Source organism: Nomascus leucogenys, chromosome X, assembly GCF_006542625.1.
Source record: "Nomascus leucogenys isolate Asia chromosome X, Asia_NLE_v1, whole genome shotgun sequence".
Lineage (NCBI taxonomy): Eukaryota > Metazoa > Chordata > Mammalia > Primates > Hylobatidae > Nomascus > Nomascus leucogenys.
In genome coordinates this window covers 50,854,666-50,880,888 of record NC_044406.1, presented here as the reverse complement: position 1 = coordinate 50,880,888, position 26,223 = coordinate 50,854,666, and the positions used below count along the sequence as shown (strand labels likewise).

The 26,223-nt window shown below is 42.1% G+C and overlaps 1 protein-coding gene across 1 annotated transcript; it reads left to right on the top strand.

Moving 5' to 3' along the window:
- The first annotated feature begins 1,295 nt into the window (after positions 1 to 1,295).
- On the top strand, positions 1,296 to 26,070 carry ATP6AP2 (ATPase H+ transporting accessory protein 2). Its single transcript, XM_003271003.4, has 9 exons — positions 1,296 to 1,503; positions 9,396 to 9,526; positions 11,931 to 12,062; positions 17,947 to 18,042; positions 18,225 to 18,362; positions 19,377 to 19,430; positions 20,288 to 20,437; positions 21,460 to 21,579; positions 24,993 to 26,070. The coding sequence occupies exons 1-9, from the start codon at positions 1,467 to 1,469 to the stop codon at positions 25,185 to 25,187; spliced, it is 1,053 nt and encodes a 350-aa protein (XP_003271051.1). The 5' UTR covers positions 1,296 to 1,466; the 3' UTR covers positions 25,188 to 26,070.
- Positions 26,071 to 26,223: the final 153 nt, after the last annotated feature.

Here is a 26,223-nt window from a genome sequence, read left to right as displayed (position 1 = left end):
GAGGCAGGGAGGGAGGCAGGGAGGAAGGAAGGAAGGAAGGAAGGAAGGAAGGAAGGAAGGAAGGAAGGAAGGAACTGTTTTTAACTCACTCTCATTTTTTCGCCGTCAGGAAACTCCAAGAAGAAAATGGGACTGGAAACTGAAGAAACAGTAAGGCATTCCCCCTCCCCCCCGCCAATAAGTCTGTTTTACATTTGTGCACTAAATCATGCTCAAACGCCTTCAATGGCTTAGCGTAGGTCTCTTATGTACAATTTAAAATCCTCAATAAATGTCCCTAACTGAAAGTTTTAGCTCTGTGCCTCCTCTCTCATATAATCTCTTATTTGATTACTGATGCTTAACCTGACGAGGCTTTCTCCCCACCTTAACTACAGTTTTCACTGGAACAATCTCCCCATCTCCTATCCTTGGATATGAAATCATTTCCACCTTTCAAGGTCATCAGCTGGGGCGTCATTTTCTACCTACAGACGCTATAGTGTGTCCCTTCTTGCCTCACATCATAGGCAAAAGACTATGAACTGCGGGACGGGAGAAGTCTGGTCTAATTACTATGTCTAGCCTTCATACATCCTCATAGAACACCTTGCCCAGATTGGAAACTGAGTGAATGGACAAATTAAGTAATTAATTAACTTTCTGTCCCATGACTCCTTGTAGATTGGAAAGTCTTTGGAGGTAGAGTTGCCAGACTTAGCGAATCAAAATATAGGATACCCAGTTATATTTGAATTTCAGATAACCAGTAATACTTCTTTTAATACAAGTATGTCCCATAAATTAATTGCGACATAATAACAAATAATCGTTGTTTACATGAAATTCAAATTTAACTGGGCGCCCTGTATTTTATCTGGCACCACTATGTGGAGGGCAGGGGTTCCCCGTTGCGCCTGGCTTCTTCCCAGCAGGCGCTCGGCGTTTGTATACTTGTTAGAGCGAAACCCCAACCAGCCCCGCCTTTCACAGCTGGCGTCCGTAGCCGGGCGGAGGCACACGACCAGCAAAGACGGACACCCTGGTTGGAGACCGTCGCTCGAGACTGGCAGAAAGGTCTGCACTCCGAAGGCAGCCTCACCCCGTGGGCTCCGGGACCCCTCGACTGGCTCCATCACCCATTCCGACGACCCGCCCTACGCTCCACCTCTTGACCCGTCATCGCCGACCGGGGGTCGGGACTGCCAGACTTTTCAATCGCTGCCTACCATTGGCAGAAGTCTCCATCCGTTACTTTAAGTCCCGCCTATCAGGCTGACGCTTCCCAGGTTACGTCCCTTCCGCAGGCCGCGGCGCAGCTGGTGATTGGTGGAGAAAGCGGCAGCTGTCCCAGCGGAAGCGACGAAGGGACGGGCCCCGGGAGCCTGGATGAGTCCGAGCGCGTCACCTCTTCACGCTGCGGTTGTCGCCCGTGTCCCGCCGGCCCGCTCCGTGTCGCCCCGCACTGCTGCGGCCGCCGCGGCACCATGGCTGTGTTTGTCGTGCTCCTGGCGTTGGTGGCGGGTGAGGAGCCGGGGGCGGGCAGGACGTGCCTGGGGAGGTCCTGCGCCGCAGGGCTTGGGGGTCGGGGGCGGCCGCGGGCGAGTAGCTGCGAGGCAGGTGCCGCAGTGCGGTCGGTCAGCGGCGGCCTCGCCTCAGCCGCGTTCCCGTCAGCATCTTCTCCGGATCGGCCGTGTCGGCGCGGCCTCACGGGCTGCCGGGGTCGGGGCTGGGCTGCGTAGGGGGCCCCTGAGCCTGCCTCCACCCTCCACTTTGAGGAAGGCGCGTCCGGCCGGCTTCTTCCGCCTGGAGAGGCCCTTCAGAGTACGGAGATGCATTTCTCAGTGAACTGGGATTGAGTCGCAGCCCAATGCGAAGAAGAGAAGGCAGACTTTTTAGCTGCCACTGGCTGCCACGATGTTTTTGCATTTGTATGGTGTCTTCATTTCTAGTGGTTGTCATCAGTAATTGCTGAAATCCCTTCCCCTCCCTTCCCTTATGTATATTTCAGGATGCAAAAGTTGAAATGGAGTCATTATTTTTATGTGACTATTTCTTAAGGCGAATACAAAGCACCTCTCAATAGTTTGTCACAGTTCCAAATTTTAAGGATTTGGAAACTAGGATGTGAGTCACATTTTTGGGGCCACATGCAATAAATGGTAGCTTTCTGAGAGTAGAACCTAGGTTCCTAAGCATTCAGCAAGAGGAGAAGAAATCAGCTAATACGTGGCCTCTTACTGCATATCATGTGGTAATGTATTTCATTTGACAGCAGTCCTTAGAAGAGGGCATCATCTTCGTTTTGCAGGGTAATCAACCTAAATAAATTACCCAACACTAAACAGGTAGTAGCAAAACTGGATTTGATTTCAGATGAGATGGTGCCAGCGCATGGGCCTTTTCCATTATATATGTTGTGTTGCACAGGTAACGCTATTACTGTGTGAGAATGTGGGAGTGATGGGGACTGAGACTGGAGGCACAGACAGTAGTGAACAAGAGGCCAAGTTGAGAACGGCTTGGAGGAATGGGTGCTCTGATCCTCAGTGTGTCAGTTTAAAACCTATGGGAGGCTGGGCGCGGTGGTTCACGCCTGTAATCCCAGCACTTTGGGAGGCCGAAGCAGGCGGATCACCTGAGGTCAGGAGTTTGAGACCAGCCTGGCCAACACGGCAAAACGCCATCTCTACTGCAAATATAAAAATTAGCCGGGCGTGATGGGGCACACCTGTAATCCCAGCTACTCAGGAGGCAGAGGTACGAGAATCGCTTGAGCCCGGGAGGCGGAGGTTGCAATGAGCCGAGATCGCGCCATTGCACTCCAGCCTGGGCGATAGAGCCAGACCTTGTCTCAAAAGCAAAAACAGACAAACAAACCAAAAACCTATGTGAGGTGTTGTGAGGTCCTGCTTTTGGAATGGCGATTTAATTCTGCACCAGTATGCTCTTGAAATCTGCAGATCTCTGTCCCTAGAGGTGCGGGGGTTTTGTGTGTTAATGATAGTTACTTTTTATCCATGCCCCAAACGTTTTCGAGTTCTTTGTTTCTTTCTTCTGTTTCTGGCTCTGGAAAGGTCTTTCTGATCTACTGAGATACTTTGAGGGAATTAATTTTAATTCAGTTTTTGAAATTTTAAAAATATTCCCTTTGATCCTGTGGTTTAACTGAACATCTATTGAGATTCCATGTTTTAATGTTTTGACTGACATTATTTTGATTCAGTGAGGTGTAGGCTTTTTTGTTTTAGGTCTGAGATAAAATAATTGCTTCTGCACATGGTTTGAACATGCTTTCCTTACTAGCATAGCCGAGTTCATACAGAACAAGAACCTGATCCTGTCAGCTTCTGAATTGCTCAGTCTTGTCAGATGAGGTTCAGTTATTATTTTCCACAGTGACTAAATGTGATGTAATGGAAAACATCTTTAAGAGCTCTGACTTCTCTATTCCAGGCGGAAACAAAAATAGAAATCCTTTAAAACAGTGTTGCCAAACTAGAGAGAGAACTAGGGACCTAGAGAGAGAGGAAGGGAACTAGGGTTTTGAATACCAGATCATGAGGAGTATTTGATAAAATTCAGATATTTAGCCTGGAGAAGAAAGGCTGAGGGTGAACACATGGAATTTGAAGTGATGTCATGTAGAAGAGGAGAGAGATAGGATCCATTTTATTATTATTATTATTAATTGATTCCATCCACCATCGTAGACAATAATAGCACAGTATAGTGGAGTTCCTAGAGGGAAGGACACTTAGCCCAGAATGGGGAGGCTGAGGAAAATTTCCCACAGGAGGTGCCTCCCAGGGCTAATGTGTTGAAAAGTTGGGGTGGGAAGAAAAGGTATTTGAAACAGAACAGCATGTGTAAAAGCACAGCGATGTGAGAGCAAAGGGGCAAGTAGTTTGGTGGGGCTGAAATGTACAGGGATTAAGTTGGGGAGATCCCAGAAATAAGGTTCATGAGGTTTCTTGGGTGTTAATGCTTTGGGTTTTGCCTCAGAGTCTCTGGGCAGTGAGAGAAGGCATTTAAGCAGAAGGGTGAATGATCAGATCTGTATTTTGAAGCAGTTATGGGAAAGGCTGGATTGGAGAGTGGCATGACAAGGGTCATAAGGCAACCAATTCTAGCAAACCTGGTGAGGGCCTGAAGAGTGTGCCCTGGACATAGAGGGGAAAGGATTTGTGAGATAAGAAAAAAAGATGAAATTCAGTGGCTAATTAGCTGTGTTGCTGAGGAAGGATTTAAAGACGACTGATTCCAGCCACTGGGTGGAAGGTGGTATCATCCTTCAAGATAGAGAATACAGGAGAAGCATGTGGAAAGATGGTGAATTGGGTGTGTTTTTGGTGTTTGCAGCCTTAGGAATAGTTGGGCTCAGCCTGGGAGAGATGTAGAATAGGAAAGCAGTAAGAGTCAAGAATGGAGCCCTCAGATCTCCAAAGTGGAATATGCTAGGTGATCCATTTGGATGCCAGATGAATGTACTAGAACTTCCATTTATATCCTTTTTGTTTTTGTTTTTGAGACAGGGTCTCACTCTGTCACCCAGGCTGGAGTGCACTGATGTGATCACAGCTCACTGCAGCCTCGACCACCCAGGCTCAAGCGATTCTCCCACCTCAGCCTCCCTAGTAGCTGGGACCACAGGCGCATGCCACCACACCCAGCTAATTTTTTGTTTTTGTAGAGGTGAGGTCTCGAATTCTTGGGCTCAAGTGATCCTCCTCCTCAGCCTCCCAAAGTGCTGGGATTACACACAGGTGTGAGCCATCGCACCCAGCCTCTTTTTTTTTTTTTTTTTTTTTTTTTTACTTTTTTGAGACAGAGTCTTGCTCTGTCACCCAGGCTGAAGTGCAGTGGCGTGATCTCGGCTCACTACAACCTCTGCCTCTGGGGTTCAAGAGATTCTTGGTCCCTCAGCCTCCCAAGTAGCTGGGACTACTCTTGTTGCCCAGGCTGGAGTGCAACGGCATGATCTTGGCTCACCGCAAGCTCCACCTCCCGGGTTCAAGTGATTCTCCTGCCTCAGTCTCCCGAGTAGCTAGGATTACAGGCATGCGCCACCATGCCTGGCTAATTTTGTATTTTTTTAGTGGAGACGGGGTTTCTCCATGTTGGTCAGGCTGGTCTTGAACTCCCAACCTCAGGTAATCTCCCTCCTGAGTAGCTGGGACTACAGGCATGCACCACCATATCTGGCTAACTTGTGTATTTTTTTGGTAGAGACGGGGTTTCACTATGTTCACCAGACTGGTCTCAAACTCCTGACCTCAAATGATCTGCCCGCCTCGCCTCCGAAAGTGCTGGGATTACAGGCGTGAGCCACCGCACCTGGCCTCATTTTTGTATTTTTAGTAGAGATGGGGTTTCGCCATTATGGCCAGGCTGGTCTTGAACTCTTGGCCTCGAGTGATCCGCCTGTCTTGGCCTCCCAAAGTGCTGGGATTACAGGTGTGAGCCATCATGCCTGACCTATTTTTATGTTATCTCTTTTTGAATAATAATGGTCAGGTATTTTGTAGACTGTCCTTCAATTTGGGTTTATCTGATGTTTTCTCATTATTAGATTGGGAAAAATACTACACAGGTATCTCATCCTTTTTAAAATTTTTGTTTTTGTATGCTTTGTAATATAGCACAAATCAAATACATAATCTATTACTATAGTAGAAGTATGTACTTTACATGGAGAGGATGAGAGGGACAGAGAGAAGAGAGAAAGGCTACTTTCCAATTTTGGGCTGACAGGGTTGAAATCTAAAAAGTTTGGCTACCACTGCTTTAAAGGACAGGAAGGGAAAGAAACAGAGGAGAAGCAGCCAAAGGGATTGCAAGGAAAACCAGGAGCCGTGGCTGCATGAAGACCAAAGCAGGAGCTTTTCAAGGAGGGAGTTGCCAGTATCAAATGCTTTGGGAAGTTAGATAAAATTAAGGGATGGAAATTGCCTTTTGAGTTTGGGGAGTCGTTTCAGTGGCATGGTGGGCTTGGAAGGTGTGGGCGGCCAGGTGGGGTGGCTCACGCCTGTAATCCCAGCACTTTGGGAGGCCGAGGCAGGCGGATTGTTTGAGGTCAGGAGTTTGAGACCAGTCTGGCCAACATAGTGAAACCCCGTCTCTACCAAAAAAATACACAAGTTAGCCAGACGTGGTGGTACGTGCCTGTAGTCCCAGCCACTCAGGAGTCTGAGGCAGGAGAATCTCTTGAACCTGGGAGGTGGAGGTTGTGGTGAGCTGAGATCCTTACCACTGCACTCCAACCTGGGTGACAGCAAGACCCTGTCTCAAAAAAAAAAAAATAAAAAAAATTTTAAAAATGTTGTGGGTTAAGTAGTAAACGTAAAATGAAGTATAGAAGCAAACGGTGGTTGACTGCTCTTTCTGGATTCTTCCCCTGAAGGGGAGCAAGGCTGGTAGCTGGTGGAGACTGGTAGGACCAAAGGAGGTTTTTTATGGTTTTAGTTATAGAATGGGAGTGCCTTGAGCATATTTTTATGCTGAAGTGAAAGGGCCAGTGGAGAGGGAGAAAATTGGTGGTTTGAGGTGTGACTTCATTCATTCATTAACTCAACAAGTACTTCATTGAGCACCAATGTGTCGGGCTCTGTTTTCAGCCCTGGGAATAGTGTGTGAACAAGATGCACTGAAATCCCCGCCTTCATGGAGCTTGTATTCTATAGGGCCATCTTTTGATGGCTATTACCATATAGCCACCTCACTCCTGATACGTTGTCTGTCCTAGAAGAGTGGCTTACTTAATAAACAGTGAAGGAACGAAGGTCCCTAAAAAGGCTGAACACAGGATTGTCTTAGACTGGAGGAGGGACATCCCTGCCCTCATGTCTGGAGGGAGAGGAGATACAGATGCAGATAAATTTGTGGTGGGGAGAGGAAGCAGGTAGCTCAAGAAATTCCTCTGTTTTCTCTGTGAAGTGGGAGAAGAGGTTATCTGGTGAGACTGAGTCGGGGAGTGATAGCATAGGAAGTTGAAAGTTAGGAAGCCCATTTCAGTTTAGTACAAGGAAAAACTTTTCAAAGGACTAGAATGTTGGGAAAATGGAGCCAGTTGCTGGCAAATGTAGTTCGTATATTGAGGTGGTGTCCCCATCACTGGTAGTATTGAAATAGAGGAGGGGTGACTTTCTGCCAGGTATCCTTGAGATGTGCTTATACTTATAATAAGCAGAAGTTTGGACAAATGACCTTCCTCTGTATAGGAGTCCCTGACTCTAAGGTTTTCTAAAGCTCTGGGCTTCTGAAGGACTGTTGTACAGGCATGGAAGTTGAAACTACGAAGTTGGGGCAGTTATTTGGTATAGGTTTGCTAGAATGGAATGAGTAGGGCTATGTCTCAAAATAAGGGTATCTCCAAATCAAAATATGGTTTTTTAAATGTGTATGGTACCTGGGGCTGGGTGCGGTGGCTCACGCCTGTAATCCCAGCACATAGGGAGGCTGAGGCGGGCCGATCACTTGAGGTCAGGAGTTTGAGACCAGCTTGGCTAACATGGTGAAACCCTGTCTCTACTGAAAATACAAAATTTAGCCAGGCATGGTGGCACACACCTGTAATCCCAGCTACTCGGGAGGCTGAGGCAGGAGGATCGCTTGAACCTGGCAGGCAGAGGTTGTGGTGAGCCAATATTGTGCCACTGCACTCCAGCCTTGGTGACAGTGCGAGACTCTGTCTCAGAACAAACAAACAAAATATGTGTCTGATTCTTGGGAAGCATAGGTCTCTTGGTTCCCCATTTTTCTTAGTGTTTGCAGTACTACTACTTTAGTGAACCAAGTTATCTATCAGTTACAAAAGACCATTCCATTCTGCTAATTTTTTTGGTCTGTCTTCAGCTAGAGCAGTTTGGAAATTCCTGTTCTGACAGCTGTGCCGGATTGAAATTTGTGACTCTGTGTATCAGCACCATCCTGAAGCCTTTTATTTGCTGTCAGTACTGCAACACCAAAACATTTACTGTTGCTTCCAACTTTACTTCCATCCCCTGTTAGTGGTACTTTCCTTAGGTCAAGAGAATAACACTGATTCTTTACTAAAGTCTAATTTTCCCATACTAGGTGTGGCTAACATTTGTTCTAGACTTGGAGCTAATTTTTTTAATAGGAACCCCAAATTAAAAAATCAGCCAGGCATGATGGCATGCACCTGTAGTCCTAGCTACTCAGAAGGCTGAGGCAGGAGGCTGTGGCAGGAAGATCACTTGGGCCCTGGAGTTTGAGGCTGCAGTGAGTCATGCAGACTCAAACTCAGCTTGGGTGACACAGCCAGACCCTGTCTCTAAAAAAACAACTAGGTACAAATTTCATCCTTAAATGTAAACAACCAATCGTGTTCACTTTGGTTGCCCAAAGACTACAAAAAGCTCAGGGGCTCTGCCCTTAGGCCTGGCAGTGAAGCAGTTCCCAGGCACAGTTTCTGTTTTCAGGGGTGCTCAGGATTTGGAAAAAAGTTCCTTTCAGTGACTGAAATTAGCTACTTGTCCCTGTGTAAGCTAGACATCACTAGGTTAATAGATAATGGATGAAGAGGCTGAATACCTCATCCTTAGCTGTGGAGGGCTTATAAAATAGTCCCTTTATTCTCATCTTTATCTTTTAATCCTGAATCCTTAGACTAGTTGACTTTATCATTACAGAATACCTTTTCTTGCCCTCTTGACATGTCAACTACAAATACTATTTCCTGGACTTTGTTTCTAAAGTCTGAAGTGTTTTAATGTTTCTACTTGTGACATGTATGCCCCACCCCCCCCCAACATTTGACAGTCCTTATTTCACTAGGGTTGCCTATGGGACATAAGGAAAGATGTTACCTATCCTAAGACATACTAACCTGCTAAAATCTTATAGTGAAATACTAGGAACTTTATGAATTTGCATTGTGTAGAAAGGATTGATGGTAGAAATAATTTAGAGATTTCAAGCTTCTTTTCTTCCTTTTCAGTCTGTGCCTGGGCTTTGTTTTTTGTTTTTTAAATTTTGGAGATATGCCACTGATTTCCAATTCCCACAAATTGCTACATGCCTCTTTAAGAGCCATCAGTAGGAAGGTGTCTGTATCATTAGGAAACCCTGTTTTGTAGTTGTACCTTTGTTGATCTCTTTTTGAGATTTTTGTTTGTTTGTTTCTTGTTCTTATCAGGCAGCCCCTGAACCAGAATAGGTTCAGAGAGGCTCTGGTAGTTGTACTTTTGTTCTAGCAGAATTTGTGGACTTAAATTCTTAGAGTGATACTTTGAAAAAGAATTTGTTATTGTTTAGGACTCAGCATTTTGACCAGTCATAATTTAATATGCTAAGTCAGTGGTGAATGGGGAAACATGTATTATATTTAATAATTGTCAAGGTAAATGATTTATGATGTTGATAATTCATTTACTAATCTGTTTTCTTTTCAGGTGTTTTGGGGAACGAGTTTAGTATATTAAAATCACCAGGGTCTGTTGTTTTCCGAAATGGAAATTGGCCTATACCAGGAGAGCGGATCCCAGACGTGGCTGCATTGTCCATGGGCTTCTCTGTGAAAGAAGTATGTATATATTTTTTAAATGTTTGGAGCTGCTTTTAAGAACATTTTTACTGATTTCTGCTAATAGCCCAAGAAAGCATCAAACAAACGTAGGTACATTTGGTACAGATTACAAAAGTTAAAAAGCTCATCTGGACCAGGCACAGTGGCTCACGCCTGTAATCCCAGCACTCTGGGAGGCCGAGGTGGGAGGATCAGTTGAACCTAGGAATTTGAGACCAGCCTGGGCAACACAGTGAGACTCCCATCTCAATTAAAAATAAATGAATTAATTTTTTAAAAGCCCATTTGTAGTTGGGAATATTTTGGATAAGTGCTTCAACCTTGGCTTCTGAAACAAATCATTAGAAATCATTAACTATATAATTATTTATTCATAGTAGTGAAATTCTTTGTATATTAGAGAATATATCTGTCCTACTGTTAATAGAATATCTACTTTGTTTTTTTTTTAGTATAGGCGATAGATTCACTATGAATGATAAAATATATATGCATTATGCCTGAGGTTAGGAAAATAATGTGGTCAGTAGCCATGGGGCAGCCAAGGACCTTGGTTTCCTAGGATGAAGCTATGACCTGTTGTAGTAATTGGCTGCTTATGTGATTGTAGGGGGTCGGAGGGTCTAGATCCAGTCAATGTGAGAGATCGAAAGGGTAAGGGCTCAGAAGAAAGGAAATGCAGCTTGCTAGGTACTATCATCTCCTTCTCTTTGTAGGTCTGGTGCTTTTGATGTGGTCTCTAGATATGTATCATCAGTCACTGAAAGGAACTTTTCTCCAAGTCCTGAGCACCCTTGAAAACAGAAACTGTTCCTGGGAACTGCTTCACTGCCAGGCCTAAGGGCAGAGCCCCTGAGCTTTTTGTAGTCTTTGGGCAACCAAAGTGAACATGATTGGTTGTTTACATTTAAGGATGAAATTTGTACCTAGTTGTTTTTTTAGAGACAGGGTCTGGCTGTGTCACCCAAGCTGAGTTTGAGTCTGCATGACTCACTGCAGCCTCAAACTCCAGGGCCCAAGTGATCTTCCTGCCTCAGCCTCCTGCCTCAGCCTTCTGAGTAGCTAGGACTGCAGGTGCATGCCATCATGCCTGGCTGATTTTTTAATTTTTTGTAGAGACAGGGTCTCGCTATGTTGTCCAGGCTGGTAGGTCTTTAACTCCTGGCCTGAAGCAATCCTTTCTGCCTCAGCCTCCCAAAGTGCTGGGATTACAGGCACAAGCCACCACACCCAGCCTGTACCTAATTCTTTTTTTGTTTTGTTTTGTTTTTGCTACAGGGTCCTGCTCTATCACCCAAGCTAGAGTGCAGTGGCCTGATCTCGGCTCACTGCAACCTCCAACTCCCAGGTTCAAGAGCTTCTCCCACCTCAGCCTCCCCAGTAGCTGGGACCACAGGCGCACAACACCATGCCCAGATCATTTTTATATTTTTTGTAGAGAGAGGATTTTGCCATGTTGCCCAGGCTGGTCTTGAACTCCTGGACACAAGGAATCTACCTGCTTCAGCCTCCCAAAGTGCTGAGATTACAGGCGTGAACACCACACCTGACCATCTAGTTCATTACAACCTTAAACTTGACTACAGATGGCTGTTAAAATAACTGAGAAATAATTATTAGTAAACTAATGATAGTTACTTTTAGTAGGAATTTTTTTTTTTTTTTTGAGACGGAGTCTCGCTCTGTCGCCCAGGCTGGAGTGCAGTGGCGCAGTCTCGGCTCACTGCAAGCTCCGCCTCCCAGGTTCACGCCATTCTCCTGCCTCAGCCTCTCCGAGTAGCTGGGACTACAGGCGCCCGCCACCACGCCCGGCTAATTTTTTTGTATTTTTTAGTAGAGACGGGGTTTCACCGTGGTCTCGATCTTCTGACCTCGTGATCTGCCCGCCTCGGCCTCCCAAAGTGCTGGGATTACAAGCGTGAGCCACCGTGCCCGGCCAGGAATTGTTTTATTTATAAAGAGCTTAGTCTAAAGAGGATGTTTTAATGACCATCTTGCTATGTCGCTGTGAAAGATAAAAGTGATGCTGTATATGAGGGCAAAAAATGATGTGGGGGAAGAAAATTTCCATGGCTACATGAAGAAAATAATTATTTTGTGATCTGAAATTTGAAAGGTACCTATGTTTTGTTTACTTGCTTTTTTCCACAAAAGGTGTGAGATGACTTACTATTAGACTTTGTTTCAAATCTGTAGAATTTTAAGAAAATGAAGAGGGTAGAAATCAGCATTCTTGATTAGGGAATTGCAACGACTGCCACAAATAAAATGTTTACTTTCCCTGTGAATTTTCCTTGTCAGTGTCATCTCAGAACCCCTTAACTCTGCTTATTAGATGTTATTGGGGAGGTGGGTTCCTGAGTTGATAATTAAGCACCGCTTTGTGCTTTTCAATGTTTAGGACCTTTCTTGGCCAGGACTTGCAGTGGGTAACCTGTTTCATCGTCCTCGGGCTACCGTCATGGTGATGGTGAAGGGAGTGAACAAACTGGCTCTACCCCCAGGCAGTGTCATTTCGTACCCTTTGGAGAATGTGAGTATTTATTATAAAAAATTAAAGGGATGCATTTTACATTTTCCCTTGTCAGCTGTCATTATGAATTGCATTCTAAACATACATCTCTTATCTGTTTTTGATGCACAGTTTCTTTTGAAATTCTTTGACAAACACAATTTCTTTTTAAGAAAATTACATGATGACTGTAATTGACTGAGGCTTGGCTGTTCTCTGTGGATGAGAGTACTGTTTAAGATAAGAGATGGAGAAATTGCCCCACTCAGAATAGCCAGAGGCTTGAAAAAGAGAGCCGCCAAAGGAGAAACCAGTTGGGGGTGTATCCTGCTGCCTTTTTTTTGGCCATTGTCTTGTCATCTTCCCTGCAGGATTTTACCTCTTTTCGTGTGTAAGGACACTGGAGGCTGCTTGCTGGTTCACTTACTCTTTCACTGGCCATTCAGGCAATGTGGGTGACTGTGCTGATCTGAGAGGCCCTCCTTCCATTATAAGCATATAGAAATGCTTGAAAGAATGTCACAAAAACATTTTTACTAGCCTAACTAAATTTGAATGCAAGAGGGGGCGGTATACACAGGTGTTACATATGGATGGAAAACTCAGAAGCCATAGTGGTGAGCAGGAGCTGACGCTGAAACTGTGTTTCCTGCAGAAATCCAGGGACTAGAAAATGCTGTCAACTTGTTCTTGAAAAGCGGACTAGTAAAACTAGTAAAGCTGGCTTGCTGCCCTTGGCTGTTGGACCCAAAGAGTCCCCTGAGAGAAATTAGAATTAGAATTATAGGCTTATGCTGTGCAGAGTCCTTCTTTCCAAATTCACATGACCTGCCCCATAGGGACACCTCCATAGCCAAGGGCTCCTTTGGTCAAATACGGAAGATGAGTGGAATTTACAAAGCACCTGAAGGAAAAAAAATGCCGTGAGAAACTAGGTGCAACAAACAGAATTCATCTCCTTAGAACTACGGAGAACAGGCCAATTTCCAAGAGATCTAAAAATACATACATTAAAATTGTGAAAAAAAGGGCCAGGCATGGTGGCTCACGCCTGTACTCCCAGCACTTTGGGAGGCCAAGATGGGAGGATTGCTTGAGGCCAGGAGTTTGAGACCAGCTTGGTCAACATAGCAAGACCCTATCTCTAGGGGAAAGAAAAAAAGGAAGAAAGAAAGAGAAAAAAATGTGTGAAAAAAAGGAAGGAACAGAAACTAAGAGGGAATTGTAAGACATTTTTGATATATGGTGCTTTAGTTGATACTTCAAAATATTTCATAATTTATATTGTGATTCTTTAACCCATGCGTGATGTGGAAGTATTTTTTCCAAATACATGGGTTTTAAAAAAGTAATTTCTAATTTTTAAATTTCTAAGTTCACTGCATTGTAATACTGTGGTCTATGTGATGCTGAAGTTTTGGAATTTTTTTTTTTTTTCGAACTTTCCTGTGGTCTAATATAATTTCCAAGCACACATGGCATACTTAGAAAAAATTATTATGCACTAGTCCACAAGGCAAATCTCAACAAACAATAAAGAATCAGTATCATATAAACTACCTTCTCTGACCACAATGGAGTTAAATCTGAAAATAATAATAAAACGATATCTTAAAAGGGTATTTGGAGCCTGGCACCATGGCTCACGCCTGTAATCCCAACACTTTGAGAGGCCAAGGCGGGTGAATCACTTGAGGCGAGGAGTCCGAGACCAGCCTGGCCAACGTGGCTAAACCCTGTCTCTACTGAAAATACAAAAATTAGCCAGGCGTGGTGGCACACGTCCGTACTCCCAGCTACTCGGTGGCTGAGGCACGAGAATTACTTGAAACCGGGAGGTGGAGGTTGCAGTGAGCTGGGATTGCGCCACTGCACTCCAGCTTGGGTGACAGAGCGAGACTCCATCTTAAAAAAAGAAAAAAAAGGTATTTGGATCAACATTCTCCTTTCCCCATCCACCTGTCTCCCCCAGCCTCTTCTAACCATCATTCTACTCTCTACTTCTATGAGTTCAACTTACAAGTGAGGTCATGTAGTATTTGTCCTTCTATGCCTGGCTTACTTCCCTTAACATAATGTCCTCCAGGTTTATCCATGTTGCAAATGACAGTTTCCCCTGCTTTAAAGGCTGTATAGTATTCCGTTATGTTTATATACCACATTTTCTTTCTGCTTTTTTCTTTTTTTTGAGACAGAATCTTGCTCTGTCGCCCAGGTTGGAGTGCAGTGGCACGATGTCATCTCACTGCAACTTCTGCCTCCTGGGTTCAAGGGATCCTGGTGTCTCAGCCTCCTGAGTAGCTGGGATTACAGGTGTGTGCCACCACGCCCGGCTAATTTTTTGTATTTTTAGTAGAGACGAGGTTTCATCAGGTTGGCCAGGCTGGTCTCGAACTCCTGAGCTCAGGTGATCCACCCACCTCAGCCTCCCAGTGGATCTCAGTGCTGGCATTACAGGCGTGAGCCGCTGCACCCAGCTGCACATTATCTTTATCCGTTCGTTTGATTATGGACACCGAAGTTGCTTCCATCCATATCTTAGAAATTGTAAATAGTGCTGCAGTGAACATGGGAGTGCAGATATCTCTTCAGCATACTGACTTCAATTGCTTTGGATATATATACCCAGAAGTGGGCTTGCTGGATCATGCTTTAGTGATCTATTGCACAGAATGGTGACTATATTAAATAATAATGCATTGTATATTTCAAAATTGCTAAAGGAGTAGATTTTAGATACTTTTACCACAAAAAAAAGATACAAGTATGTGAGGTGCTGGATTTGTTCATTAGTCTGATTTAATCAGTCCACTTTGTAAACTTATAACAAAACATAACATTGTATCCCATAAATATATACAGTTACTATTTGTCAGTTAAAAATAAAATAAAAAGTATTTGGAAATAGTAACAAACAAAAGATACAACTCCTCAGATTTAAAGCATATGGAACACCCAGTAGGCAAAAGCCAGATCCACACCTAGATACAGTGAAATTGAAGAGTTATCAAGGAAATGGAAAATCTTAAAAGCTATCAGGGAGAAAAGGCACTGTCATTACAAAGGAATGAGAGTAGAAGGAAAGCAAGGAAAATGCAGTGGTTGTGTAGTATGAGCTAGGCTGAGTATTATTTGCATTGTCATAATAATGAAATGATACTGATCCAGTGAAAATTTTGATACAACTACTGGGAGAGTGGGGAGATAGAAACAGAAGGGGAGCGCATGGATGGCTCAGGGGATGGGGCAGTGGTTGGTGATGTGAGAGAGCTAAAGCCTCATTTTCTATAATGGATAGTAAATATCGACAAGGCCTAAAATTGAAAAATCAGGAGATGTAATTTAAGTGTCTTATTTAGAGATGGTAAAAACAAAAAAAGTCAACAAGAAAAGATAGTTGGAATAGATGCACTCCCAAATAATTCATGGGTTGAGGAGGAAATCACTGTGGAACTTTTTAAATTATTTGGAACTGAGTAACAATGAATGTACCATTTATTTACAAAATTGGGAGGTGCAGCTAACGTGGTAAGAAAAAGGAAATTTATAGCCTTAAATGCATGTTTTAGACAATTTAGGTTGTCTAAGAATGGAAATTAATGAGCTAAAGACAGCAGAAGAACTTCAGAGTAAATACACATAAAGTGGAAGGAAGGGAACAATACAGATCAAAAGGCAGATTATTTCACAGGGAGTATTTAAGTCATTTATTATGTGATTTCTGTGAAAATCATTGCAGAAGATTTTCTTTAAAATATATAAAAATCCAAAATGCCATTTTGAGATTTTTATTAGCATGTAATCCCAAAATATAGATTTAAAAGCAGACTAGCCTCATTTTACATGAGAAGAAGCTGTGCTGTGCGAGGAGCTCATTTTATTGCTTGGCCCTGGTTGGCTGCTCAATACTTTTCCTAGCAGAAGATGGTAAATGAGATAAAAGATTCAGGGGCAAACCCCACAAAACATAAAAATCAGAGTATCTTAGAATTCCATTTAACGAAGCTTCTATTTGATTAGCTAGCTGTTTTAGTTAGAATTTCAAGTCATACAGGTACAGAAATTTGAGGACAGATATGCATCTCCCTTACAATACAGTGAGAGAAGAACCATCATTCGATATTAAGCAGCCAAGCTTTTTACTTTTTGAGCTTAGCTGCCTGTATAATTATTTCTTTTCCTTCATTGGTGTTCATCTGATTCCTGAGCTGCTTCAATTTGATCGCTATGGACGTGGTACCTAATCTTCAGCTTTCCTGAACTGAGCGCCATTTCACTAAGTGAAGTGAGGCTGGAAAGTTTGCATCATTTGCTCATGTATTCCCCTCACAGCCTGAGGAGGTAAACTCTATGATTGCCAAAGGAAAGCCCCTATAGCTGATTCAGGGCAGCTGCTAACAGTATGCTTTTGCAACTTTGAACTCTCTTCCCCCTCTTCACTTACTCATTAACTCATTTTAAGAGAATTTGGGGAAGAGTTAATAAGAATCTTGAGTAAGAGAAAAAAATTTAATTTCACAGAATCATAAAATTGATCACTTAATATTGATGCTGGGCCTGGGCGTGGTGGCTCACGCCTGTAATCCCAGCACTTTGAGAGGCCAAGGCAGGCAGATCACATGAGACCAGGAGTTTGAGACTAGCCTGGCCAACTTGGTGAAACCCCATCTCTACTAAAAATACAAAAGTTCGCCGGGTGTGGTGGTGCATACCTGTAATCCCAGCTATTCAGGAGGCTGAGGCAGGAGAATCACTTGTACCTGGGAGGTGGAGGCTGCAGTGAGCCGAGATTGTGCCACTGTACTCCAGCCTGGGCAACAGAGTGAGACTCTGTCTCAAAAAAAAAAAAAATGTGATGCTGGGATTTTATCAGTAAGACATAATCACATTGATTTCTGCCTGTATCACATTAGCGTTACTTTGCTACTTGTAAACATGAATCTTTAAGTAGTAAGGGAACTACTGAATGAAAGATCAATGTAAGAAATCTCCATTAAAACAAAAACACGACTGTACTGCTTGTTTTAATACAGTAATACTGGGAATGAAATAATTTTTTTAGGGGAAAAATAATTTATTTTTTTAAATCATATACTGCAAAACAAATCTATGGGGATAGAAGTCAGAATTTTCGTTACCCTTGAGGGTGGAGGTAGTACTTCGAGGGCGCTGATAGTGTTCTGTGTCGATCTGGCTGGGCTACCTGAGTGCATGCATGTGTAAACATTTGTTGAGCTGTTACCCCAAGATTTGTATACTATATTATATGTATTTTGCACTTTAATAAAAAAATTGAAGGAAAAAAGTAGGTCTTATCACAATTGGTTATTTCAATCTAATAATATCAACATGACCTAAGATAAAGGCTTCAAAAACCTTGTGACATACTTAACACCTTATCTAAGAGTCTTTAGGCTATCTGAAGACAAATGTTAAATCTCATTAAACATTTTTAAAATTTTGAAATGAAAGATGAATTCCATTTTTATTTCAATTAAATTCAATACTCAGATTCCTCTAACCTTCTCTTAAATGCAAGTTAAATACTTTATTGTGGAATATGCATTCATCGTGGCACATTTAGTCAATATCAAAACCAAATGTATTGCTGCTTCAAATACATGAATGACCACCAGAAAATGGTTTGTGCTAGATACAGTGTTGTGTCCATCAGGTTTAAGTTATTTTCCACTGAGGCACATTGGGAGATACAGACTCGGCTTACCAGGGGGCTGTTTAATCTTCTGTGCCCTCAAAAGGGCTTATTTGGAAATGATTTCGGGCTTCTAAATTTCCATAGAAAGTGCTGGAAAAAAGTTTAAGGCTTCTTTTTAAATACCATCTGAATGAATTTTCTTCCCACTTTGGTTCACATAATAATTGCGTTCTTACTCTTAAATTTCAGGCAGTTCCTTTTAGTCTTGACAGTGTTGCCAATTCCATTCACTCCTTATTTTCTGAGGAAACTCCTGTTGTTTTGCAGTTGGCTCCCAGTGAGGAAGTAAGTGATAAGGGTTTTATTTAAGACATTTTTAAAAATAAGCTTTTATTACTTGAAAATTATGAAATGTAATTTTATTATGAAAATGTAAAACTAATTTATGAACAATGTTGTCATACCTCTGGGTATTGGAACTAATCTGTAGAATGTGAACAACTTACAATTTTCTATTCTTCTTACAGAGAGTGTATATGGTAGGGAAGGCAAACTCAGTGTTTGAAGACCTTTCAGTCACCTTGCGCCAGCTCCGTAATCGCCTGTTTCAAGAAAACTCTGTTCTCAGTTCACTCCCCCTCAATTCTCTGAGTAGGAACAATGAAGTAAGTGCAGTTATTCAATGAATACATGAATATCATTAATTTCCCTCTTTTTAAAAAATAGAGACAGGGTCTCACTCTGTTGTCCAGGCTGGTCTTGAACTCCTGGCCTCAAGCAATCCTGTCTCGGCCTCCCGAAGTGCTGGGATCACAGGCTTGAGCCACTGCATCCGGCCTCCCATTCCTTATACTACTGGAAATTTTGGAAATTTTGGTATTTTAGAAAATGAAAAATTGTGCACATTTACTGCTGGGACAGATTCTTCTTTAGTGTAATTTTCTTATGACTCTCATGAATAAACTGATCCTTTTTGTGAGTTGAGCTGTGGTAAATAACATCACATTTTAGCATGAGGGTTGCCACCTATTAATTCAAACAAGCCAGAGGTCATAGATCTACTTGGTGACTGGTGGAGCTGTGTGGATCTGGTAACTTGGGAGCCAGTGTTCACTGCCTCTGCTGATTTGTTGCCACATTTTTCTCATTCATTCTGGACATTGCAGTGGAGGGAGCCACCTCTACTTTTGACTCCTGTCCTTCAGCTTCTCCATCTGCTCATGCGCCCACTTAACCATGTGGCATGCCACTTTCGTGGTGGCCTCCCCTCTTTATTTGCTGTGGATGACCAGGGCCATCATCCTTTATTCTCTGATGTGGAAACTATTCAAGGGAAGTGAGCAAACTGGGCCAATGGTAGGATGTCATTGCAGAGTGCCAGGATATCCTGATGCTTTGAAGGAAGACCACTGGAGAACTTGGATGCTTTATCATGGTTTTGTCAAAAATATAGCTATTGAGTGGCAGTCACTGTGCTAGGGAATGGCCATCACCTTTTTGTTAGGAAATAATGTTTTATGTGCATGTTCAATTGAAGCAAACATACCAAATGGAAGATAATTATATAAATTCACTTGTATGATCAACATTTGTAATATCCTGTGCCTTACTTGGTAAATGGCAAATAAAGATCTCTGGTACACATTTAAAAGAATGCTCTTTTTTTGGGCTCTCTGAAGGTTGACCTGCTCTTTCTTTCTGAACTGCAAGTGCTACATGATATTTCAAGCTTGGTAAGTAGGCTGCTCTAATTTTTCAGTTCCATTTATTTTGGTTTCTAGAGAATCCTTGAATAATAGTAAAGGCAGTTGAAAAGTTTGATTAAGTATGCCCTAGATTTATGATCCCATGAAAATTGAAAAATTAGTGGCAATATTGGGAATTTTGAACACATCCATGTTATAGTCAAATTATTTTGCATTTCTGCTTTTTAGGGAGAGACAGCATATCTTCCAAGAACACAAGCCTGGGTGTAAGAACACCCTGGCCATAGTCCTAACTTGGCTGTTGATTTCTTGTCAGACTTAATTCCTATCTATATCTTTGGGCCTAAAATAGAAATAATAGTTTGGACTAATAATGCTGTCAGTCAAGTCAAGAAGGGACGAAATCCGTCTGAAGGGTATTTTTTTGGTGAATGATTTTGTAAAAATCATCCTTGTTACCGAAATAGAAATTCTTACCTGTTTGCTGTCTTCTGAAGTTGTTTTCCAAACTTTTTCAACAGGTGTTGGTTTGGGGAGTCTGGAAGTGTAGTGCATTCCTGGGATCAAACTGGTCCAGCCATCTGTTCTTTCATACCTTGGCCCATACCTGAGTTTTTAAAACTGAGGAATTGTGTTGAAAGCTTTTATTAAATATCCAAGGAGTCTTGTACTGCTCCTAAACATGAGATTCGTGTTGGATTTATCAGAAATGCTTATTCAAACCAGTTTCTTTTGCCACCATTTTAGACTATTTGCATGTTGTGGTACACTGGTATGGTTTAGTTTAGCCTAGTTTAGTAAGGCATAAAACTTTAACTGGCTGTGTTTGACATCTTTCATCTTACTTTATCCACTACCTTTTTTTGTTTGTTTGTTCTCCTAAGCTGTCTCGTCATAAGCATCTAGCCAAGGATCATTCTCCTGATTTATATTCACTGGAGCTGGCAGGTTTGGATGAAATTGGGAAGCGTTATGGGGAAGACTCTGAACAATTCAGAGATGCTTCTAAGATCCTTGTTGATGCTCTGCAAAAGGTAAATATCAATGCGACATGAGAGGTTGGAGTATGACCATTTCACTTTTAGCCTCTTAATAGAAAAATCTGCTGTTTCAAACACTGTTGATTGAACTCTTGTTTGCCTTCTTTGGGGCTCCTCTAATTATATTGGCCAAGGATAGAGTAGGGTCAAAAATGTATATTGATATATTTCTTCCTAATGCTAGAAAGAACAGCATTAGGAAGTTATCTCACACAAAGCTTTACAAAATTATTGTAAAATATTATAACATAAAATTACCACTTTAACCCTTTTTAATTGTACAGTTCATTGGTATTAAGTGCAAGTACATTCACATGTTGTACAACCATCACCATCTTCTATTTCTAGAACTTTTTCATCTTCCCCAACTGAAACTCTGTACCCCTTAAACACTATGAGATAACTGAAGTAGAACACCCAGCACAGTACCAGACACTTAGTAGATACATAATAAATGCTAGTTCCCCTCTGCCCTTGAAGTTCTTCACCTGCATCCTTTCAGTGAGGCTTCATATTTTAATCTTTATAGATGTTTGTGATTAACCAGAGACCACTTAGGAAGATTTCTTCGTTTCTCTTTCCAACTTCCCTTCCTTCAATTTATATGCTGACAAATTCAGTCTCTTCTTAAAGTAATTTTATTCTGAACATTTGAATATATGTTAAAGCTTAACACTTTTCCGTATAGTTGAGCAAAATCAAAACCTTTAAGACTTGCTTATTTTAAGATGTAGTATATTTCATGAGCCAGGAGGTAAGTGTACATTGTTCTTGTAACTGCACAAAAGCTTTAAAAATAATTTTAATAAGTATGTATTTGACTCACTGCATAAAATGATAACTAGTGAGGTAATGCATATGTTAATTAGCCAATGTGGACTTAAGCCATTCCACAATGTGTACATATTTCAAAACAATCTGTTGATGTGATAAATATATATTTTTTTAATTTGTTAATTAAAAATGAAAAAAGTACATATTTGAGATTCCCAATAATGTTAATAACTAACTTTCAGTTTGCAGATGACATGTACAATCTTTATGGTGGGAATGCAGTGGTAGAGTTAGTCACTGTCAAGTCATTTGACACCTCCCTCATTAGGAAGACAAGGACTATCCTTGAGGCAAAACAAGCGGTGAGTATATTTTGAGATCCTGCTTTAAAACTGTAAAATTAACTTTTTATAAAAAAAAAAAAATACCAAGTCCTATATCACCTATGGGTGACATGAATGAGCAGTCAGTAAATCTGAAAAACAATTTCACTTAAAACATAAGCTTTTTGTTCACATACATATGTGTGCTTTGCCAGTGATAATCAGTTCTTTGGGGTTATAATCAGATAATGCAAGAATTTGAGTTAGGGATAAAAGTAAATCTGTCCAAGATTATAATTCAAATATCAGTACACACAAGGAGACATCAGAAGTTAATGTGGCGCCAGGTGCAGTGGCGTGCACCTGTAATTGCAGCTTCTCAGGAGGCCAAGGCAGGAGGATTGCTTTAGCTCAGGAGGAGTTTGAGGCCAGTCTGAGGAAACGTAGCAAGACCCTGTTTTGAAAAAAAAAAAAAAAGAAGTGAATGTGTGCGGGAGTGGTGTGGTGCCCACATCCTATGGGCTCTGCTTTTCTAGCAGGCACATTGTCTTTGTGGCATAGTCCCTCACTTACTGAGATGCTTTGTGTGTACCTCTTTATGATTTTGATTTACTTAACAGTTTTTTGGGTATGGATCTTGCTTTGATTTTAAGCATTTAGAGGGTCAGGATGAAGCATTACCATGGTTGCTGGCCATGGCAAAACACGTATCTGTTTATGTATATGTACGTGCATATTTACATACATACATATATGCTTACAGCTGCAGCAGAACCTAGGGAGGGTGATGGGAAAGAGTAGTGTAGATGCTCCCTAACATCCTACGGCTGAGAACATTGCTTAGGGCTGGCTGTATCACTTCCAGCAGATAGATAGCCAGTCAATTACATACACCTCCACTTCAGACCCGTTTGCAGCCCCCACCCTCCTCAGTTTTACTGACCTCAGAGTGGGACTTGGAGTCAGAAGGTCGAAGCCAGTGCCTGTTTGAGGTAGTCTAGCGATTACTGGTTTGAGATTGTTTCTTTCTAAATTAAATTGGGGATGGAAGGACCTCTGTTTCAGACAGCATGTCAGTCTAGACAACCACCCAAAATTTCCCGCCATAAAACATCTAGAAATGCTGGATAAAAATAAAGACCTTTTAAAAAGTACACAGTTTGGGCCGGGTGTGGTGGCTCACGCCTATAATCCCAGCACTTTGGGAGGCTGAGGCGGGCGGAACACCTGAGGTCAGGAGTTCTAGACCAGCCTGGGCAACATGGTGAAATCCCGTCTCTACTAAAAATACAAAAATTAGCCGAGTGTGGTGGTGGGCACCTGTAATCCCAGCTACTTGGAAGGCTGAGGCAGGAGAATCGCTTGTACCTGCGAGGCAGAGGTTGCAGTGAGCCGAGATTGCGCCACTGCACTCCAGCCTGGGAGACACAGCGATAAAAAAAAAAAAATTACAAAAATAAAAAGTACATAGTTCAGCTCACAAGAAAGGGAAATTCTCTTACAGAGTAAATAAAGAAGAGGAGGCCGGGCGTGGTGGCTCACACCTGTAATCCCAGCACTTTGGGAGGCCGAGAGGTGGGTGGATCACAAGGTTAGGAGTTCGAGACCAGCCTGGCCAACATGGTGAAACCCCGTCTCTACTAAAAATACAAAAAATCAGCCGGGCGTGGTGGCAGGCGCCTGTAGTCCCAGCTACTTAGGAGTCTGAGGCAGACAAATTGCTTGAACCCGGGAGGTGGAGGTTGCAGTGAGCTCAGATTGTGCCACTGTACTCCAGCCTGGGTGACACAGTGAGACTTCATCTCAAAAAAAAAAAGGAACCCGAATGTGGTAAGCAGGCTGCCCTAAGGATATTTGCCAGCTGGGTCACCAAGAGTCCTTTGGTGCCTTGTGTGTGGGGGATGGGAATGGACAACTCCAGGTAAAGCTGGGGACCCTGAAAGAGCTGTGCCCTCAGTGAGAGGGTAGACTGGAAATTTTTGCCTACCAGCAAAGGGAAACAGGCACCTGGGCTCTGGGTGGTCAGGACATGTGTTGAGAGTGGGGATGCCTCCCAGAGAATCCTTTTTTTTTTTTTTGGAGATAGGATCTTACTCTGTTACCCAGACTGGAGTGCAGTGGCACAATCTCAGCTCACTGCAGCCTCCACCTCCCAGATTCAAGTGATTCTTCTGCCTCAGCCTCCCAAGTAGCTGGAATCACAGGCATACACCACCACGCCCGGCTAATTTTTGTACTTTTAGTAGAGATGGGGTTTCACCATGTTGGCCAGGCTGGTCTTGAACTCCTGGCCTCAAGTGATCTGCTCACCTCAGTCTCCCAAAGTGCTGGGATTACAGGTGTGAGCTACCATGCCCGGCCTATGAGATTTCTTTTTAGGGTGATAGAAATGTTCTAGAATTAGATTGTGGCGATAACTATGAAACCACTAAAATTCCTTGACTTGTACACTTAAAATGGGTAGGAAAAAGAACATGTTTATCAAAAAAAAAAAAAAAAAAAAAAGGAAAGAAAGAGGTCTTCATGGGCGTGAAATCCTTTAACGTTTGCCTCAGCTCTGAGCTCCCCGCAGGTTAATATGCATGCCTGTGTACCCATTCTCTCCTACATTTGAAATCATTCTCTTCCATTAGCTTAAGGAGACAGGAGTTTAAGGAACATTTACTGAGTACTCACAACATTCCAGGTGCTGGGGCTGTAGGGACAAATAGATCTCGGTTACATTTTCTTTTTCATCCTCACTGCCAGGCACCCTGCCCCCATTTCTCCCACCTCATTTGGCTGCCACCTCCTAACTTGTCTGAACTCTGCTTCCCAGCTGGCTCCTCCCAAATCCATCCTACACATTGTCATCAAAGTTACCTTTTTTCTTTTCTTTTTTTGAGACAGGGTCTCGCCCTGTCCCAGGCCAGAGTGCAGTGGCGCAATCATAGCTCATTGTAGCCTCAAACTCCTGGGCTCAGGTGATCCACCTGTCTCAGCCTCCTGAGTAGCCAGTTCTATAGGCTTGAGCCACCACACTCAGCTAATTTTTAATTTTAATGTTATCTTTTTAAGACAAACCTGATCTTGTCAATGGCTCCTGAAGTGCTGAGATTACAGGTGTGAGCCACTGTGCCCGGCCTTGCTGATGATATTCTTATACATGTCTCTTGGTACACATGTAGAAATTTTCCCTAGCATATGGACTTACTGGATCACAAGATATGCACACCTTCAAATGTATTAGGTATTGTCCAGTTTTCCCAAGCATTTGGACTGGTTTATACTTCCACCATCAATGCAAGTGTCTTCTCCACAAAGGCGCTCCTTGCTTCCTCCTAGTATAAGTAGCTGTTATGCCACTTACGAAGAAATGTTTGTTAGACAAATGAATCACAGTCACTAGACTGGGATAATTTCCTATCTTAAAATTCTTCCCTCTTGATTTTTCTTTCTTTTCTATATTGTAGAAGAACCCAGCAAGTCCCTATAACCTTGCATATAAGTATAATTTTGAATATTCTGTGGTTTTCAACATGGTACTTTGGATAATGATCGCCTTGGCCTTGGCTGTGATTATCACCTCTTACAATATTTGGAACATGGATCCTGGATATGATAGCATCATTTATAGGATGACAAACCAGAAGATTCGAATGGATTGAATGTTCCCTGTGCCAGAATTAGAAAAGGGGGTTGGAAATTGGCTGTTTTGTTAAAATATATCTTTTAGTGTGCTTTAAAGTAGATAGTATACTTTACATTTATAAAAAAAAATCAAATTTTGTTCTTGATTTTGTGTGTGCCTGTGATGTTTTTCTAGAGTGAATTATAGTATTGATGTGAATCCCACTGTGGTATAGATTCCATAATATGCTTGAATATTATGATATAGCCATTTAATAACATGATTTCATTCTGTTTAATGAATTTGGAAATATGCACTGAAAGAAATGTAAAACATTTAGAATAGCTCGTTTTATTATGGAAAAAAGTGCACTGAATTTATTAGACAAACTTATGAATGCTTAACTTCTTTATACAGCATAGGTGAAAATCATATTTGAGCTATTGTATACTATGAACAATTTGTAATTGTCTTAATTTGATGTAAATAACTCTGAAACAAGAGAAAAGGTTTTTAACTTAGAGTAGCCCTAAAATATGGATGTGCTTATATAATCGCTTAGTTTTGGAACTCTATCTGAGTAACAGAGGACAGCTGTTTTTTAACCCTCTTCTGCAGGTTTGTTGACCTACATGGTCTAGTATGGATACTAAAAATACTACATTGATCTAAGAAGAAACTAGCCTTGTGGAGTATATAGATGCTTTTCATTATACACAAAAATCCCCGAGGGACATTTTGAGGCATGAATATAAAACATTTTTATTTCAGTAACTTTTTCCCCCTGTGTAAGCTACTATGGTTTGTGGTACAACTTCATTCTATAGAATATTAAGTGGAAGTGGGTGAATTCTACTTTTTATGTTGGAGTGGACCAATGTCTATCAAGAGTGACAAATAAAGTTAATAATGATTCCAAATTTGTGTCATTGCAGTACTAAATCTATTTTATATTGTAAAAACCTAACAAAACAGGCTTTTCTTTAATCAGGATTGGCTGTTTTGTTGTACAGATGATTTCATGCTGTTTCTTTTACACTTGTTTATTCTCACTGCCTCCTGAGATTTAGTAC

What these genes read in the sequence shown, in the direction of transcription:
- ATP6AP2 (XM_003271003.4), top strand. Translation starts at nt 1,467, where the DNA reads ATGGCTGTGTTTGTCGTGCTCCTGGCGTTGGTGGCGG. An exon ending in TGGGCTTCTCTGTGAAAGAA is followed by an intron (nt 9,527 to 11,930) that starts GTATGTATATAT and finishes TTCAATGTTTAG; the next exon opens with GACCTTTCTTGGCCAGGACT. An exon ending in TTTCGTACCCTTTGGAGAAT is followed by an intron (nt 12,063 to 17,946) that starts GTGAGTATTTAT and finishes CTTAAATTTCAG; the next exon opens with GCAGTTCCTTTTAGTCTTGA.